The 18,633-nt window shown below is 39.5% G+C and overlaps 1 protein-coding gene across 6 annotated transcripts in view; it reads left to right on the top strand.

The window, feature by feature from the left end:
* plecb (plectin b) overlaps nucleotides 1-18,633 on the top strand; it is a 129,372-nt gene that overhangs the window by 11,030 nt on the left and 99,709 nt on the right. For 2 of the 6 annotated variants that reach the window (XM_008431968.2, XM_008431967.2), the window contains exon 1: nucleotides 3,043-3,257. The exons of the other annotated variants lie outside the window; for them this stretch is intronic. In XM_008431968.2, the coding sequence (XP_008430190.1) occupies nucleotides 3,167-3,257 (91 nt within the window). In that variant the 5' untranslated portion in view covers nucleotides 3,043-3,166. Of the gene's footprint in view, nucleotides 1-3,042; nucleotides 3,258-18,633 lie in introns of those variants that run through there. 6 annotated transcript variants of the gene reach the window in all.

Genomic DNA, 18,633 nt, shown 5'->3' with positions numbered 1-18,633 from the left:
ATATATAATCAGACAGATGAGCAATATTAAGTTCTGATATCATATAAGCATGTCCTTATTTGGGAGTCTATCAAACTCATTAATTAGTTCGGCTTTTGGCTCAGAAAGCTAGCCTGCAGTCTGCTGCTTTACAGCATAGTTTTCCAAATTCAGTTCTAAAATGGCGTTACCTTTAATAAGAGGTGGTACCTTAGTTTGCACACCATTACTGTGTTTTGTTCTTATATTTTTACAGGTTTACCCTCAACTAAATGATACTTTGCTGCAGATTATTTCTGTAATGTATTAATAACTGTCTGTGTTTTTGCTAATTTAAATATTTCCCTAACAATTAAATCTGTCGTTCTTGCTCGAGAAATGTTTCCGGGCATCCTTCCAGCCAACTGACCGTAGTTGTGTGTGTGGCCAACTGTGGTCACTAACACTTTTCTGTGAGAAATGATTATAAGGTTTTCAGTAAGATATGGAGTTTGTGGTTTTGAAATTGTAGCAGCAAACAAATTTAAACGGTAAGTACAGTCTGGAAACGCATAGCCTTTAATTCTATAATATAAACAAAACGGAGAAGGTCTGCGAAGTCTAAAAATGCTGCAGAAAATGACAAACCCCTGTGCATGCGGTGGAGAACTTTCCCTTTGGATTCAGTCTGAACATACAGAGGTGCTCACGCTCCTGCTGCAGCACTAACAACAGGGAGTTTAGAGAGTACTTATCGTGTTTCCTGTCAGGAAGGTCTCCTGACTGATGTCATTTTGGCCTTGGCCAAAGAAATGACTGATAGTGAAGCTTTGCAGAGACTTTCCTTTTCCTACATCAGATCTCTTCTGTTGTGCCAAGAACATCAAGAAAATCCCCTAACAAGACATCACTGGATATCTCTGTTAGCTCAGACGATTTGTTGTTTGCAATCATCATGTTATTAGGCATATCTAATGCTGCTGGTATTAATTTTGTATCTGGTTTGGAGCTAATTTGTTTGTTTTTTTTGTTTTTTTTTTTAAGTGTGACTTTGTTTTTCTTCTTTTACTGAGTTGACAGACTGAATCCTGTGCTAAATATTCAGTAGTTGCCCCAAACTTTGATCTCTGTGGTGGGTGTCACGGCCCATACCTCCTCTGAATGTGACTATGAACGTATTCATGGTGAAGCAGGCATCAGATTTTCTTTTCAGAAGATGACTAAGATAGGAACCCAGATGGACAGTTTACTGCCTCACAGGCAGGAAGAATGTTCTCCGACAACTGAGGCCTGAAATGAAATAGAATTGCTCTAATAAGTTACTTTAGCATCTAGAACTCAAATCTTCCGGTCCCTGAACAACATTTTTTCAGTAATTAGAAAACATTTTAGTCGATAACTCCAAAGTGTTAGCTGTAGTTTGTAGTTTTTTCTGACCTGCTTTTACCTAAATAATGTTTTACATAATGCCACATTTTATTATTTGGGTCCATTGCCATAACCACCAGTATTTGGTGCAAAAAAATAATTAATACGTACAGTATATTTTTACAAGAATGTATCGCAATTGTTAATATGTGTAGTAAAGGTGTTTTTACCTTTACTACGCAGGTAAAGGTAAAAACATCTTTACTTTCTGGGCAGACCTGAAATCTCGGAGCTATGATCTTGTCTAGATGTACAAGGTGACCAAAACATTTTCTAACACTGCTAATCTAAATGGAGTTACCATAATACATTAGCGGGAAACTAGCTCATCTGAGTGCTACAAAACAGGATGCAGAAATTCCTTAAATTCTTTACATTAATAGTGAGTATTAAGATGCATAATAACTTGTTCTGTTTTGTATTGCTTTAGAGCTTAAAGGCTTTAAATGGATTGTGAATCAGCTTTGTGGCTGAAGGGGCCCAAATTAATAGAAATCTACTGTGGCTGTTTGGAGACAGTATGTACACTTCCCTCAACGTCTTATTTTGTTTGGGTGTTAAGCCTAACAACGCAAAGCTATATTTAAGACTCTTATTTTGAAGTGCTAAAGGAAGTGGTTCTTGAACTGTTTTGTTTTGATAAAGGGTTCAGCTAAGAAAGGCTGTTCGTCCGACTAGCTAACATCTCTCTGTTACCACCATCAAAATCATCAAGCAGATATACATCCAATTTATTGATCGATGTTTGTTAATATTAATCAAAGACAATACTAAATAATGGAGCTCAGTGTTTAAGCATTTTTGCAGTTTTCTCTAAGTTTTTTACCGGTATGGAAGAGCATAAAGACTGAATGCTGGAAAGAACCAGAAAACCTGAGTAGTCTGGAAGGTTGATGCAACAACAACAGGTCTTCATTGATTTTTTATTTTTATTTTTTTTGTGCTAAGTCATTCAGTGATTAAGTGTTTTAATATTTATTCTCTGAGCTACAGGAAGCCAGTGGAAGGACTTAAAAACTGGAGTAATATGCTCCATTTCCCTAGTTTAATGAGAACACAAGCAGGGATATTTTATTTTGAATTTTTTCATGAGTGTCAGCTGCATTTAAAATCAGAAACAATTAATTGTTATGAACAGAAACTCTTTGAAACCTATCAAAAAGCATACTCCAGGTATCATTTTATACTCTTCACACCTGTAAAAATGAGCTACAAAATGAACTACAACTGAAAAAATACAAAATGGCAATTTTGCAATTTTTTTCTATTCTTCTTGTATTTAATAATGTTATTATTATTATCATTTTTCTATGGTTTTCAAATAAATTTGAGACTTTGGATCTTATGTCTAATCTAATCTAAACGTATTCCCAGACTAACAGAGCTGGAGAGCCATTGCACGGCATTCTGCTGTCTCGTTTCCTCTGCTGCTGTGTCGGTGCTGTACCAGCAGAACCCAGTGTGTGTGAGTGAGTCGCCTGCGTGTGTATCTTTAAAAGGCAGGGCTTCGCATTTCTATTTGTACTTCTGACTCAGGCAGTGGGAGGGTGTAGAGGTGAAGAAGGGCGGGGTCATAGTGAGGGGTTGCGTTTAGGGGGGAGTGGCGTTGGGCAGCTGAGTGAAGTTGGGAGTTGTGGAGGTTTCACTCAGCTGAGAGAGCAGGCAAAGGACAGCACAGGCTGTCTCACACTCCATTCAAAAAAACAGGAAAAAAAACACAGCTTAAAGGAAAGATAGAGGAGGAGAAGAAGAAGAAGAAGGAGGAGGTGTAAACGGCTCGATGGCTATGTACGAACCTGCCTACCTGCCTCCCAACGCTGAGGAGCAGGACTTCATTCAAGCTTATGAAAATGTCAGAGAGAAATACAAAGGTGGGAGCCTACGGCACTTCTATCAGAGTGATGACAGCTAGAGCATGAAGCCATGTAAAAGTTGGAAAGGATGTCTTAGCATTTGTTGTTGTTCTGGGAAGGCGCGGGGTCAAATTCATCTGTCTATTTTTGGTGTGTCTGACTCCACACAGGTGCAAACATGCAACCGCAAACACACCTTACTCACTAATGTGTGTGTGAGAAAGTATTTGTGTGTGTGTGTGGAACAAAGCAGCAGTCATGCATGCTGCATCTCTTTTCTGCTGAGTGTTTTATTGATCGGCGCACATGCTTGCTGTCACTCTTCCACTCTCACGCATATCATTGCCGAAGTCCAGTGGATTTGCGGGAGTGCTTCGCTTTGAAGTGCGAACGTAATGGCCGGCTCAGCGTGCTGACCTCTGACCTCGGCGTTGAAAGGAGGGTTGGGGGGTAGCTTAGCTGAAGTCTGAGTGCAGTTGATAGTTATCGTCCATCCAGCAAGGACATTAACAGGTGCTGCTGAGCGACAGGGTTTTTGGCTTTTTGTCTTCGGTTTTAAATGCCGTTTTATACCAAAGTTAGCTGCTGGGCGTTGCTTCACTGAATTGCTTTACATAGTTTCCTTTTTATAGAAATCCTCATGCTCTTCAGCACAAAAAACTAGAAAGTAAACCAGGAGAGATGAATATGAATTAGTGGAAATCTACCGCCACACATGGCTCATCTTTCCTTTTTTCACTTTCTTCTTTTGCTATGATGCGAGCATCATCTTTCATTTCAGAGCCTGTAGTTGTCTATCTTTCCCTCAAATGTTAGAGTTTCTTTACTTTCTCTTTTGCTCAAGGTTTCCCCCCCTGCTGTTTATTCAAATATTTAAAAGAAGAGAAAGCTTCTTTCAAGTACTGGCCCAGATTTTCTCCTTCCCATCCTGCTTTTAAAAGATGTTACCTGTGACTGTGTGGCTTATTGCCTTCAAAATGCTGTCCAGTGTGACTCGACCAATGGGATTTGTAATGTCGAAGTTTTTCTTTTTCCTGCTAGAGGATAATGAGAAACAGGAGCTGCCTTTGTGGCAGGTGTTTATGTTCCATGTTCCTTCGTGTTCCCTTTCTTGATGGTGTCTGTGCGCCGCAGTGATCCACCTCTCCTTATTAAGACACACAGATGACACAGCCAGTTGGAGAGTGGCCTCATACCTGCCATGTGTCATCGCCCCTCTTTATTCAGAGTATGTTTCATTTGTATGTGGCTGTTGTCAAGGAATAACGTTTGTCGGTGTTCGTTTGTGCCACGTAAATGTGCAAGATAATGAGTTTTCAAGGCTGTGTTATCAGCGTGTCCGGGTTGACGCTGACAGAACGGCTGCTTTGACTTGCAAAAGGCAACTTTTCCACATTTTGTCACGTCTCAACAAACGTCAAAGTATTCTACTGGGATTTTATTGGATGAGGCCAATTTGAAGTAGTGCTGAATTGCGGTAGGGAAATTGTACGTGATTTTCAATTTAAAGAGCATCCGTGGGCAGCAGTTTACAATCCATGGCAACCGGTTTAGCTCTGGAACGGGCCACTCTGACATGTTCATATAAACTATTCCTGGGTCTCCAATGACCCCACAAGGACGAGCGGTATAGACAACGGACAGATGAATTTATCTTCCGTTGCAGCTCTGCAGCTTTTGTTAATGGTTGTGAACCTGCCAGAAGCTGAACGTTCGCTGAACATTTGCCTCAGTTTAGAGTTTTAGACAGATTTTCCTCCGGGACTGCCCTTTTTCAGCTTCACCCGTCTTCAAATCAACTCTGACCAGCTTCCTGGTTTGTGCTGTAGAAAACCCTCTCCTCTACGGTTCACAGTGTGGATTGTATTTTAAAGTTTACTTGACTCCCGTCATGAATGGTTTTATCAGGGAGATTGAATCTTTTGAGTAGAACAACTTTGACAAAACACAGTTTGTGGCAAATTTGGTTTTCTTTTTTCCACATTTCCATAACGGCCAAATGTATGGAGTGCACATAGTAGCTTTTCTGTCCAAAGATTTTCCCACATGAGCTATGGATCTTTCCAGCTCCTCCAGAGTTGCCCTGAACCCCTCAGAATCCTGTTCTTCCCCTATCACAGAAGTATTAATAAGACTTATTTGGGTATTTAAAAAGTCATACCAAATCGTGTTGTTTTTATTACGTACAATCCCAACAAAATTAATCAAACTCTGTGGTTCTACGTAATGTAAACATGCAAAAAATTCGTAGCACTGAGATTTGCATTAATGAAAAGTGCATTATAAATTAAATTTATTATTATTATTATTATTATTATTAAGGGTTATAAATACTTTTTTATGGCACTATAAATTGTGCCTGTTCTGTAATCTGTTTATGTAGATGAAGTTGAACCGCTCTAATTTGTTTAGGCCCACATTTACGCCTGACCCGTTGTCATGCTTAGTTCCGAACGTTTGAGAAAAAAATTCTCCCCAGTCAAAAAACTGAGGTGAGATAACACAAAAAGTTTTATCTAACTGCTTAATGTTTAAACCTTCGGATGACTCGACTATCCGCTGCTTACAACTCCGAGCTGATATCATGTAAAACCTCTACCGGTTGTTAGAAAGTTGCTTCTTGCTATCTTCTGCATGCTACCATGCAAAGAGCTAATTTGACTATGTAGTTAACAAGTCCCTCTCGCTGCATCCGATAGGTGTGTGGGCATGTGTGTGTGTGTGTGTGTGCCTGCTGGTGCTGTGAGTGTTTGCTTTGTTGCAGACTAATCCTCACATTGGCATATTTGTGTTTGTATGTTTCCCATTAAATCCCACGGCAAAACCGTAGCTAGAGAGATTTTCCTGCCTCTCCACCCTTTCTTTGTCTGATGACACTCGGTGTGTGGGCTCCGTGTTTTCATAGTAAAATGATAAATGGTATTTAATATGCTTTCTTTCAACTCCTAGCAGTAAACTTTGTTCCATGCTGCTGGTGAAAAGGCTTTCCAACTCACATTTGTATCGAGGAGAGGGTAACTACATCACCCCGTGGAAGTATCCATACGCCTTTAAAATACTTTTCCACAAACTTTGTCGCAGTACAACCATGCCTTAAATGTATTTTGTTGGGATTTTATATGATAAATCAACACAAAGTATCACAAGAGGAAGCAAAAGGGAAAAAAACTCACTTTCAAAATGTCTCACGAGTTTAAATCTAGAAAATCCAGTGTGACTTTGTATCACTCAGAAAAAGTATTGCAATCATCTGCAGCTGCTCTGTGAAATTCTCAGAGGTTTATTGTCAACAAGCAGGGCCATGAAGCCTAAGCAACACAACTGACAGGTCAGAGATAACACTTTAGTGAAAAGTTGGAATGGTTAAGCAGTACAGTGGACCCCTGGTATTCGCTGAGGATAGGGACCACAGCCACACGCGAATATCTAAAATCTGGAAATACTTGAGAACCCCTCTAAAAATGCTTTTAACTGCCTGTTTTAATAGTTCAAACAACAAATAGGTCTTAATATTAATGAATACACTCAGTTGAAACCATTTTAGTGCTACTAAGATGGTTTGAATGATCTATTAATTTAGGGGTACAGCCAATCAGCGCCAAGGAAAAGAAAATGTTCTTGATTGGGTGCTTTGTAAATATTAGCAAATGGTAAGTAAAGTAGAATTGTGCCTTGATATTTCAGCTGCATTTTCCTTTAAATATTTTAGATATGATCTAGAAAGAAAATCCGCAATTTAGCAAATTTCCGCCAAGAATTTAAAAGTACATTGAACTGAAAAATCCTCGAATAATGAACTGTGTAGTTCACTGTCCGCACCCCAAACTTTAAACCTTCAGTGCAGTCCTGGTTAGTTCATTAACCCAAAATGCAAAGAGTATGGGATAAGTGCAATCCTACCAGAACATGACCGTCCACTGACAGGGTGAGCAATAAGCTTATTAATCAGAGAAGCTGCAGAGATCCACAGCTAAGGTGGAAGAATCTGAGTCTGTGGTACTAATCATGCAGTTCACCCATTTTTGCCAGGAATAAAGTAGCTTAGTCAAACCTAACCAAACTTTAGGCCTAGTGCAAAATGCTATGTGTACTATTGTATATTCCAACACAAAGCATAGGCATAAACATCTGAACATCTGAACGAGCGGTGAAACAGGGTATGTTCCCTGTAGTAGTGACAGTAAGCACCATCTTCTAAATACTAGGCAAACTTTGCAAGAGGCTGTGAAGTGCATGATACTTGGGCAAAGATTCACCTCCCAACAGTGCAACATCCCCAAACACACACCCAGCATTTTGACAGAAAAGATTGTCAAAAGCACATTTGTGTGTTAGAATGATCCAGTATGGGATCTAAATATAAATGCATCTTTATGGGTTTACTGAATCAAAGATGCTGACTCACACTCTGACTGTTCTGCAAAAGCTTCAGTTTTTATGATGCGCAAATCTGGTAAAGAAATCAAATGATTTGTTGTTGCAGCAAAACTTGCTCCTGCGTAGGATCATGCTGGATATGAAATCCTGTCAAACCTTTTTGATGTCTATCTGTTGTATTAAAACCCCAGCTAGCATTGTCTCAGTTAACAGTTACTTTCCACACAACAACCACTTGGGACAATATTAGCCAGCGTATGTCTCTCTGCTGAACTGAAGTCACGTGTGTCTGCAGTCTTTCCAGTCTTTGTTCTGTTTTTGCTCTTTCGGTTGGCGTCCTTATAAGTGAATTTCATGCTTCTGATGCTCGGTGGCAGGTCACTGAGGGCAGCTGACCCTGGAGTTCATTGAATAGTTGCCAATGTCAACGGTTTATGTGTCTAAAGCAACTTCTTAGATCAGTCCATAAATTATCATCAGCCATCTTTCAAGAGCACAATCCAGAACTGAAAATCTGACTTGATTTGACATCACAAATGCTTTCCAAATGAATGAGGGTCCAGTTATAGTTTATCAGTCAGTCCTGTCTAAGATTACTCACCGCTGTCTCATTGCCTTCTCTGAATTGTAGACGGCTGGACGGTCAAGGCTTGGCTGTCATCCCGTTGTCCTCGCAACTCAATTTGTCCCGGCAGCTGATGCTGATGTTCCTGGGCTTCTTTAGCAGGGAATTGCCCCCATCATGGTGGCAGTGGGGGCTTTTCATAGTGCACAGCCACAGCTAACCTCCATAGTCTGTCTAAATATAGCTGCAGTCATGTTCAGTTTAGTTATGAGATATGAAAGTTTCCAGAATGTTCTTGGCTAAAGAAATCAGACACTTTTGAAGGATGAATGATTTGATTTTATTCTAGAATAAAATTTTGACTTATCTCTGTAGCTTATAGAGATGATTTTCTCTTTGTAAATGCTGTGTACTCTGCTTCAGCTATAAAACATTTTTGAATTTGATTGCACTCAGGATGCCATACGATGTAAACATCCGAACTTGATGCCAGTGAGACGTTTTTCATTCAGTTCTTCTGCTGCTGCTGCTATGAGAGTAAAACTGTAAGAAAAATGTTTTCTGAATCATTAATATTTTCTGCTTTCCCATGTATTCATAGTTTTGGGCTGATTGATTGCCAGAGGCTGGGAAGTATTTTGATGTCAGACCTAATAATATTTCACCAGAAGAGCACTTAACAAAGGAGTTATGTTATGTATGACATTTTTAGCTATCTCCATTTTTATTAGTTCTCCTATTTTTGTTTTCTGTTTTAGTCAAGCGACTAAAACGTGTTTTCACTTCGTAGACCTCCTTTTCTTCTAATTACGGCTCAGTTCTGGCCTTTACTGAGCTAACTTGTCCTGGTTGCTGATAGGATGGAACAGATGAGATGATTATCACAGGAATGCAACAAGATTTTAGCCATCTCTTTCATAAACAGACAAAAAGTTTCACTTCTCTGTTAATAATCTTAATATTAAACACACCTCGTTTTTTTTTACTTTCCTCCTTCCTCGGCGTTTACGTCAGTCGATGAAGGTTTTGGACTGACACATGCCACTGGGCTACAAAACCCAGATATTGTACAGCATTTAGTCATAAACGGTGACTGAAGTGGTGACTTTCTGCTTGTCAGGTTGTTGCTTTATTTTCATTTGTTTTGATGTTTTAGAGCATAGGAAACGATTATCTCAGCCTGTTCTGTTTTTGGATTGGCACCAGCCGTCGGGTTTGATTCATCTCCGCAGCTACAGTGCGGTCGACAGCGGACTAACGCTGCTTTTCAGGTTTGACGTTTAGAAAGTGTTGACAGATTTAAGGCAGTTTTATGACTTCAGCTGGTTATGTAAAGTCAGTATTTTGTAATAAATGTGGCATCAGACTCTGTAGGAACTTCAGTGTACATGGATATTACCAGATGTTTCTTAGATTATTTAAATCCAAAAACAAGGTGCGATCACCAAAATGTATCTAACATTCATTCATTCATTTTTTTTTTGTCCTGTAAAACTCCACTATTTCCATCTGTCTTGATTTCATATAACAATCTAACAGATTCATAACTGGAATCCATAAAGTTTGACTTTCTCGCTCCACTCTATCTGGCTGTTACCATTAGAAAAGCAGTTTTCATTCATTTTTAATTTGACCAAATTCATGTTTCTCATAAAAAACTGACTTTGTATGTTTATGTGTTTATTAAGACATACACTGCAAAAACACAAACTCTCACCAAGTAGTTTTGTTCAAGTTTCTAGCACAAATATCTTCATACACTTAAAATAAGAGAAAGTTAGCTTACAAATAACTTTTCAGTAAGATATATTAGCCTGTTTTAAGTCAAACATTACTTAAAATTGCAGAAAAAGTACTAGTTCCATTGACAGATTAGTTTCACTTATAACAAGATATTTTTCCCATGTTATAAGTGGAATAATCTACTAAAGGAACTAGAACTTTTTAATCAATATTAAGGAATTATTGACTAAAACCAATCTTGTATATCTTGCTGGAAAGTTACTTAAAAGTTAGTTTAGTCTTTTTCTTAGTTTACTAAAATATTTGCACTAGAAACTAGACCAAAACCACTTGGTAAGACTTTGCGTTTCTTGCAGTGTACATGACATTTTTGGTAAAATTTTCTCTCATCTGCAGTCTAGCCAAATGGGGTAAATTTTTTAACAACTCTCTGGTACCTTTTATGCAAACTAGACATGAACAGAGTTGGCAATGGAACTTTCCAGCGACTCTGTTTCTGTCAAATATGAATTAAGATAAAGCGCAGCAGTCGGTGCCTGTCGGCCGTAGCTTGATAAATCAGCTGGGATAAGCATTGTGCTGTGACAGCTGATAAAGTCAGAAAGGAAAAAAAAAAAAAAGAAAAAAAAACATTTCGATTGACTTTTTTTGTTTGTTTTTCTCATTTACGCCCACGCCTCCCCTTTCTGCCTGGAGTAGATCAGCGGTGACACACGGCTGAGGGCGGAGGTTACGCCGGGGCAGGGTGTCATCGGTATTGAATGCGCAGGGATTCCTTCAGGCCCTTTTAAGGGAGAGAAAGAAGCAGCATCGCAATCTTCAGCCAATCTGTTGACCTTCGTGTCAAACAGCTAATGATTTTGCAGAACAGAGGCTGCTTGCGGAAGCCGTAAAAAATAGCATAACAGTGCAGACAGGTTAACGTTTGATCCAGAGGTGCAGCTACAGAATATTTCCATACATGCATCATTTTGATTTACACCCAAATACTAACGGTGTAGCTGTGTGGGATGTAAGGTTTTACCAAACTTGGACATGTTAGATTAATAACACTGAGGCATTTTGTTCTCCTTTTGCTTTCAGCTTGAATAGCAGCTGACTGCTCCGAAACTCAGAAATCCAATCTTTATCCGCTCAGTGAATGTATCACATGTTAGCGCTAAGAAAACGAGCTAACAGCAACACTTTGGTGTGATTTCTGTTTCATCATCGGCTCAGTTAGAGAAAAGACAGCAGGTGTTGAAAACTATTTGAGACACTGTATCTTTAAGGGACTGCTGCCGATTCAAGATGCTGAAACAAAGCCAGAGTTGAAATGTTGCTACTTTGCCCTGTGATGTTGTTGCAGTTTTAGTCGTTTCATACCTTCAAGCTGGCGAAGGATCAAGTACATCTGGAGGACTTTCTGTAAATGTCTTTCCTGGAAGCTTTCTTAGTTAATTCATTTGTTTGCTTCAGGCATTTACAATTTGAAATTAACATGGCACGTGTTGATATACATAGAATAATTTAATGAGGGAGTAGTTTGAAGAAAAAAAAAGTCACACGGTTTACTATACCATAAGCAACAATCAACCATCCATACAGAGAGACAGGTGATTTGTATATAAGAAACTAATATTAACAAAGAAAAATGATCTTTGCAATGTTGCTGTTAAGTTTTAATTGAAAACAAGAAAAATTACGTCAAAACTCAATAAAAAAAACGGCGATCAGACATAATCCGCAAATCTCTGATTAGAACATACCTATTATCCACTGATTAATTGATTTTTATGTAGTTTTTTTTTAACCTGTTTGGTTCCATCGGTTGTTTTAGTTTGTATTTCTTTACACCTAGATTTTTATTTTTCACTCTCACTTGTAAGGGTTTCATAGAAAGTTGATCTATTTCATTCGTCTTTACAAAGTTGTGCCAATGAATAAATTCATTGTGGTCAGATCAGAGCATGAGCTGAGCCTTTCAGCCTTCGCTCTGCCTGAACATTGCTGAGTCGACCTGTTTCACTGCTGCTCGGCGATTTTGTAGATGACGATGGTTGCGTTTTATTAAATCTGACGTCGTGTTTGCTCAGCCTGAACAGAGTGGCAGCTGTCATCCAATCGTCAGCCGGGCTTCCAGCTTTAACGGGAGCGAGAAACCCCGTGGTATTTCAACTCCAGCTTCTCCCTGATTTTCACAAGATCCGTAATGCACGGCTTCCTGGTTTTTTCTCGGAGGAAAACCAAAAGGGGGGTGGGAAAACACATTCGTGTGGAAACTATTTAGGTTCCAACACCTGTGTTTTGTCTGATACAAAGATTCTTTGTGTCTCTGCTTTGTGCGCGGGGCGGTCCGTGACGCTTTATTAAGGCTGTTATTAGTCTGGGTTTGTTGCTCCAAGGCTCTGCTGGGCTGTGAAAAAGTTACAGGGGAAAACAAAAAAACATCCTTAAGAGAAGCAGGGTTTACTGCGTGCGTGCACAAGAGTCTGTGTGTGTTACTGCTCCAACACACCACTAAACATGGACAGGTCTAGTTAAAAAGCTCCACTTCCGAAACAAACGAGAGAATCCCTCCCACTTGTTTCCCAGCCCCTCATACCAACATAATTATCTTTAACAATGAAGGAGTCATGTAGTTACTGTACATGTCTGTAGAAAAACCTGGCTGCATGTACCCAACAACATGCTAGTAAAACTAGAAGGGTGGAGAAACATGTAATCTGGATTTATTAGAGGAAAGACACCTGCTCTCACGCTGAAGATGTAGTTTTCCAAATTTAGACAAGTGTTTCTGATTGATGTCAAGTTTTTACTAAATCAGGAGGAAGAAAACGTCTGTTCAGTCTCAACTGTTTGGCATCATATATTTTGTCAAGGAAAAGCCAGTTGTGCTTTAAAAAATAGACTACTTAAAATGATCGGTTTCTATGATTTTACTATCTATAGGTATATGTTTGAGTAAAGTGAACATTGTTCTTTTACTCTATGAACTACTGACAACATGTAATTGTAAGCAAAAATCTAGTATTTATTTGCAGAAAATGTGAAATGGTTGAAATAATGACAAAGATGCAGTACTTTCAGACCTCAAATAATGCAAAGAAAACAAGTTCACATTCTATATATATTTACTTTTATCTATTATCACTATCAAATTACCATTAAGACAATTTCCAAAATCTCCTGATTCAGAAAGGCTCACAACAGAAAGCGGGTCGAAGCTCAAAAGCATCAAATCGAACTATTTTATTTGATTACAGCTTTTTGATTAAATGTGTCCAAATCCGACCCAGTGAAGCATTTCCAATCAAAAGCAGATATTATGTGATAACCTGCGGCAGCTGGTCAAATTCTGCAAATCTGGTAGAATTTGACCAAAACTACGAAAAACAAAATGAAATGACTAGCATAAAAAGCAAGCTCAGCAGCCTAGTTAAGATGCTGTCCGGTTAACTAGCTTGTTACGTTTCTGCGCTTCCTCTGACTTCACTGTTAAACACCTCGCTGATGCTGAAAGTAGCAAACCTCGAGTCTAACAGCAGCAACTACTAAAACCGCAGAGTGTTGTTTTTAGCAAAGACCCGGTAGCTTTATGGCACGTTCAGTGATCGTAAAAAAAAAAAAGCTTTAATGTTGAAGCTTGTGACCGGCCGGTCAAAGTTCAAAGGTTTTCCGGCTGAAAACATTCGGATTCTGGTCGCCCGCTGATTTCTCTCCTCATCTCCAAATGGGTGCCATCTGTTTCACAGCAACGGGAATAATTAGAAATCTCTGTTTCCACTTTGAAATGAGCGCAGTGTTGTACAAAGACAAGAACTTTTTATGTAGACTCTGAAATTTTTACGCACAATCACTCCTGCAAAGATTCCACCTGGAAACTGGAGTAAGAGGAGACGTCTCACGCTTTATTGCCAGCTTGGCTTCTGGGGGATTTCCTTAACGCATGATCCGACGGTTGATAACATCGTGTGCGTGATGAGGCTTATGAGAGTGTGTCCTTCTCTGTCTTGGTTGGTCCCGTCACTTCCCAAACACAGAAAGGCTATGAGTTTATTGCAGGCCACTGGTATTTGGAGCAACTGGAGCTACTTGGCATGACGGCCTCCACAAGGGCCAGGAATGTCCCAGCAGGTCACCCCACACAGCTGACAGCTACACTGTTATGACATTGCATGCTAGGTTTTCACATGGGACAGCAGATTTGCCACAAGGAGTAACTTGTTACATTCTTCTCTGTTAGCGGAGCGTTAAATCTCTTTCGGTCCGAGACACCGATGATGAGGGAGTGAAGCTTGTTTGCTTTAGCGATGACAGAAATGTGTTTTATTAAAAACTACCGTAAATGGTAAGGATGCCTTTGAGGCCAGCAAGAAAAGCAGAAACCAGGGTTACATGATAGGCATGGTCCAAAAATGCTTCCGAGATGACACATTAGTGCAAAAGTAAACAAGGCCTCCCACGCTGTACCGTGCCCCGTCGAAGCGTCGGGTCCCCAAAGGGCGTTTCCGTTTTCTACCGAGATCAGAGGTCAAACGACAACACTGGGGGAAAAAAACTGCTGCTGTTTGTTTTCTTATCTCAAAGTTCAAATCATTGGCAATTCTGGCTTTCCTGCAGAGCTGTCGCTACACTTTGGACACAGCTGAACTCTGCCGTTTAAAGCTGAAGGTCAGCAGGGGCAGAGATGAAAATAAATTTTTTTGTCAGTCAAAGCATGTTGTCTAGTCAGAGGTGAGTCAAAGACGGTGACACAGCCTTAAAGTTGAGGTGCGCTGAGAATTGGCCAAGTGATCGGAATCAGATGATTTTCAGCTTGAGCTGCCCTGACAGGCATAATCTCAAAGCCCTGCCTCACTGGCAATAACACTCTTTTTTGTGGATGTTGTTACCAAGTGAAAAAGAGTCACCTTTTACTATTTTCAATACCAACAAGGTCAAACAAAACATAAAAGGTGTAGAAAACGTCTAAATTGAGATGTCACAGTTCATTCAGGCGGTGAGAGAGCAGGATTTTCCGCAGCTAACAGAAAAACTTGATGTATTACAACAAAATTGCTATTTTGTCTGGGTGAGTTTTAAACATTTGAACACTTCAGTTAAGGTGCTAAGGGTTCAGACTCGCTAGAAAATGAACAAAAAAACCTCCTATTTAGGTAACAACTGCGCTAAGTGTGCTAGCTGTGCTAATCACTAATGAAATATGCTAATGCTATACTACCTTTACTTGTTTGTGGTAACAAAGCCTAAGGTCCCAGATTAAAAAATTTAATACACAAATTAAATAAATAAATAAAAAAGTAATTTATGTGATGTATAGATATGTATATTAAAACAGTTTGTGCGTAAATAAATTATAAGACCTTTTGTAAGTATATATAACATTTTACAGCAGCTTGTTACTCACTCACTGTGTGACATCACTTCTAATGTAAATAATAAAATATTGTACACAAGAGAAAAGGCCAGAAAAAAATGATGTACTCTTATGATGTACTCTTCTTGTTTTCAACTATATTGTATTTATTCAAGACAAATAATTGTTTAACTTAGCTAAAATCAGAATCAGCACCGGGAAATTGGCCAATAATTTTATATCTGTGCTTGTCGTCTGCCTTCTATTTGGAAATTAGAACAGAAAAATTTCATATGTAAAGAAAAGGTCAACTTTTGTATGTCACCCAGATAAACTTTGTTATTTTAATGATGTTTTAACACTTAAATGTGAGTCAACTGTCAGGAGGACATCGGTGTCCTGGACCAACTAAGAGGTTAAAACTTTCACTTGTAGACCAAACCACATGCATTTCATGGGGACTTCCACCAGGAGACAGTGTGTAGCTGAGGGCAGCTGCAGAATGAGTCATTGGTGTCAATTCTAGGAAGGCTGAAGGATCTCAGCAGGAATCAATATAAGTCACTCACACACACCGGACGAGTCTCATCACCTTTTCTGGGAGCAGAACGTCGGGGTCAGCAGCCAGAGTGGCGCCGCAGGCAGAAAATCCCCGTCCCAGTGAGCACAGATAGAAAACAAGATGATGAGGCACAGAGAGTGTGGGAGTGGAGAAAAACAGGAAGCAGAGATACTGACAGCGGGAATGAAGCTGAAATAAATGATAGCTGATTTTATTTTTTTATTTTTTTATTTTTTGGAGGAAGAGGAAGATGTACCAGTGGGAGCAAGCTCCCTTTAACTGGGCTCTGATTGTGTCTCTGGTTGTTTCATGCTGAGCAGTTAATTGTAAATAAACAAGACAATACAAATATGGCTTAAAGTAGCTATATTTAAAAGGTATGAGTCTAAAAACTAGGTACACCCTTTGATTATGCAGAATCCCATTATAACATTTAATCAGGTTGCTGTTTGGACTTTAAGTGGGCCATAGCACAGCAATGCTGTGATAAATTGGTTGCTGTGTTTCTGATCATTTTCCATTTAATGATCCAGTTTTAGTAAAGTCAAGTTTATTTGTATATCACATTTCAGCAACAAGGCAGTTCAAAGAGCTTTACGACAAAAAAACATAATACAGCAAACCAGTTATGATCATCATCAAAATCATCAGCATTAATCAAATATATTCATCAATTTTCCAGTTATGATGAGTAAAAGGCAACTTTAAGCAGATTGGCTTGTAGTCTAGTTTAAAGGAACTCAGTGTTTCAGTTTGTTCCAGATTTGCGGTGCATAGAAGCTGAATGCTGCTTGACTATGCTTGGTTCTGGGGATGCGGAATCAGAACTAGAACCAGAAGACCTGAGAGGGCTGGAAGGTTGATACAACAACAGATTTTTAATGTAGTTTGGTGCCAAGTCGTTCAGTGATTTATAAACTATCAACAGTATCTTAAAGCCTATTCTCTGAGCTATGGGGAGCCAGACTGTAGAACTGAGTGATGTGCTCCATCTTCTTGATTTTAGTCAGAACGCAAGCAGCTGGAGCAGGATTGATTTTTTATTTTTATTTTTTATTTTTTAGGCAGACCTGTGAAGACACTGTCGCGGTAATTGATGCGACTAAACATAAACACATGGATAAGTTTGTCTAAATCTCGCTGAGACATTAGTCCTTCAAACCTGGAAATGAGGCAGGTTTGAAGTACTTCTTCAGGTGACAGAAGGCCGACTTTGTAACTGTCTTTATATGACTCTGAGAGTTCAGGCCTGAGACCTTCACTACACCCAAATTTGGGACCTGATCAGTTGTTTCAAGCTTTAGCTGTCAAGCTCCTGGTGATTAGCTCTAGAAAAGTATGACGAGGTGTGAAGTGTGAGATGTTTGTGGTGACATGCTGTGAATGGTTTTCTTCTTCCATCGAGGTGACTGAGCATCTCTGATTTAGTTTTCTTTCAGCTTATCAAACTCATTCTCCTTTTGATTTTAACATTTATCACACTAAGGCCAGCAAAGCCTAAGATGGAGCTCTTTTTTTTCTTCGTACAGTTTCTCTGATCTCTGCACAGGCTGACCTCGGAATGAATTCGGTCCTTTACCCTCCTGGGAAAAGTGTCAGTGGCTTTAAATATTTTCTGCTTCCGAATGATCTTTCTAATCTAGGACGATGGTGTCCAACTCCCGTCCTCAGGGGCGTCCTGCATGTTTTACAGATGCCTCTGCTATGAAACAGCTGATTCAGACGGACGAGCTGCCTCTTCAGCATCCCATCAGTTTCTACAGAGGCATTAAAAATGAACCATGCGTTTGATTCAGGTGCTCTGAATACAGGAAACATCTGAAACACAGCAGTCCTTGACACCTGAGAGTGAAGTCTGATCGATTGTCTTCAGTTTCCCTCGTTGCATTGTGTTGAACACCTCTGAGGTATTTAAGGTTGAGGTTCTCATCACGTGTGCATTAGTTAATGATTGTTAAACATTGTTTTGAATGCATAAGTTTGTGGAAGATAAAATTTGATCATTAGCCTCATTATTGCTGAGCACTAGGAATTATCCTTGTGTTCTTCTGTGGCCTCATTTTCCCGTGGCTGGCCTTATTCAGACATGACAGGGAAAGCACAGCCCCTAGTGGATCATTGTCCTCACAACAGCAGACCTGACTGTAAAAGAAAGGATCCTAGAAAGGATTAAAAGTTTTGACAGCAGCTGAGAGAGACGATTATTTACCGTATCTCTGAGCTTTGTGTGTAATCAGAGATGTGATCACATCCCTGATTAATCTGTTTATTCTCACCAGCTGAGTCTGAGTAAGACAGAAATGACAGTAGTCTCCAGTGAGCCTGGTTCAGCTTCTCAAAAATGAAGTCTGTGAACCCTGGTGTGGGTGGGAGGGTGGGGAACCATTTGGGTTGGGGGTGTTTTACTCCCTTACCACTCGTCAAAGCTTTGTTTACTTGATTTGTGCTTTTCTTCCCATCCTTCTGTAAAAATATTTCTCAGAGCAGAAACTTTCAGTGTTTGTGTTTCAGTTTTGATGCAGTCAAATTCCTCATCCGGTTGTTTATTTTTCTTATTTTTGTTTTTTGACGGTTGGAGAGGGGTTCAGTCACTTTCACTTTGCTTCGTCTCTCTTATTTCCCAAGACTCCGCATTAATTAATTTTCATACAAAGGCTGAAGGAAAATCCCTGCCTTCAGAGGTTTTCACAGCTGGCTCTTTGCCTGTTCGGATGGAAAACAAAACAAATGTCATCTTTCTAATCTTCTGCTTTTCTGCGCAAATACAACAAATCAGTCACACTCCAGCAAGTAAAAAAAAAAAAAAAAC

The sequence above is a fragment of the Poecilia reticulata genome, linkage group LG16, assembly GCF_000633615.1.
Source record: "Poecilia reticulata strain Guanapo linkage group LG16, Guppy_female_1.0+MT, whole genome shotgun sequence".
NCBI lineage: Eukaryota > Metazoa > Chordata > Actinopteri > Cyprinodontiformes > Poeciliidae > Poecilia > Poecilia reticulata.
The sequence above is the reverse complement of the archived record's forward strand: the minus strand, read 5'-3'. Positions and strand labels throughout refer to the sequence as shown.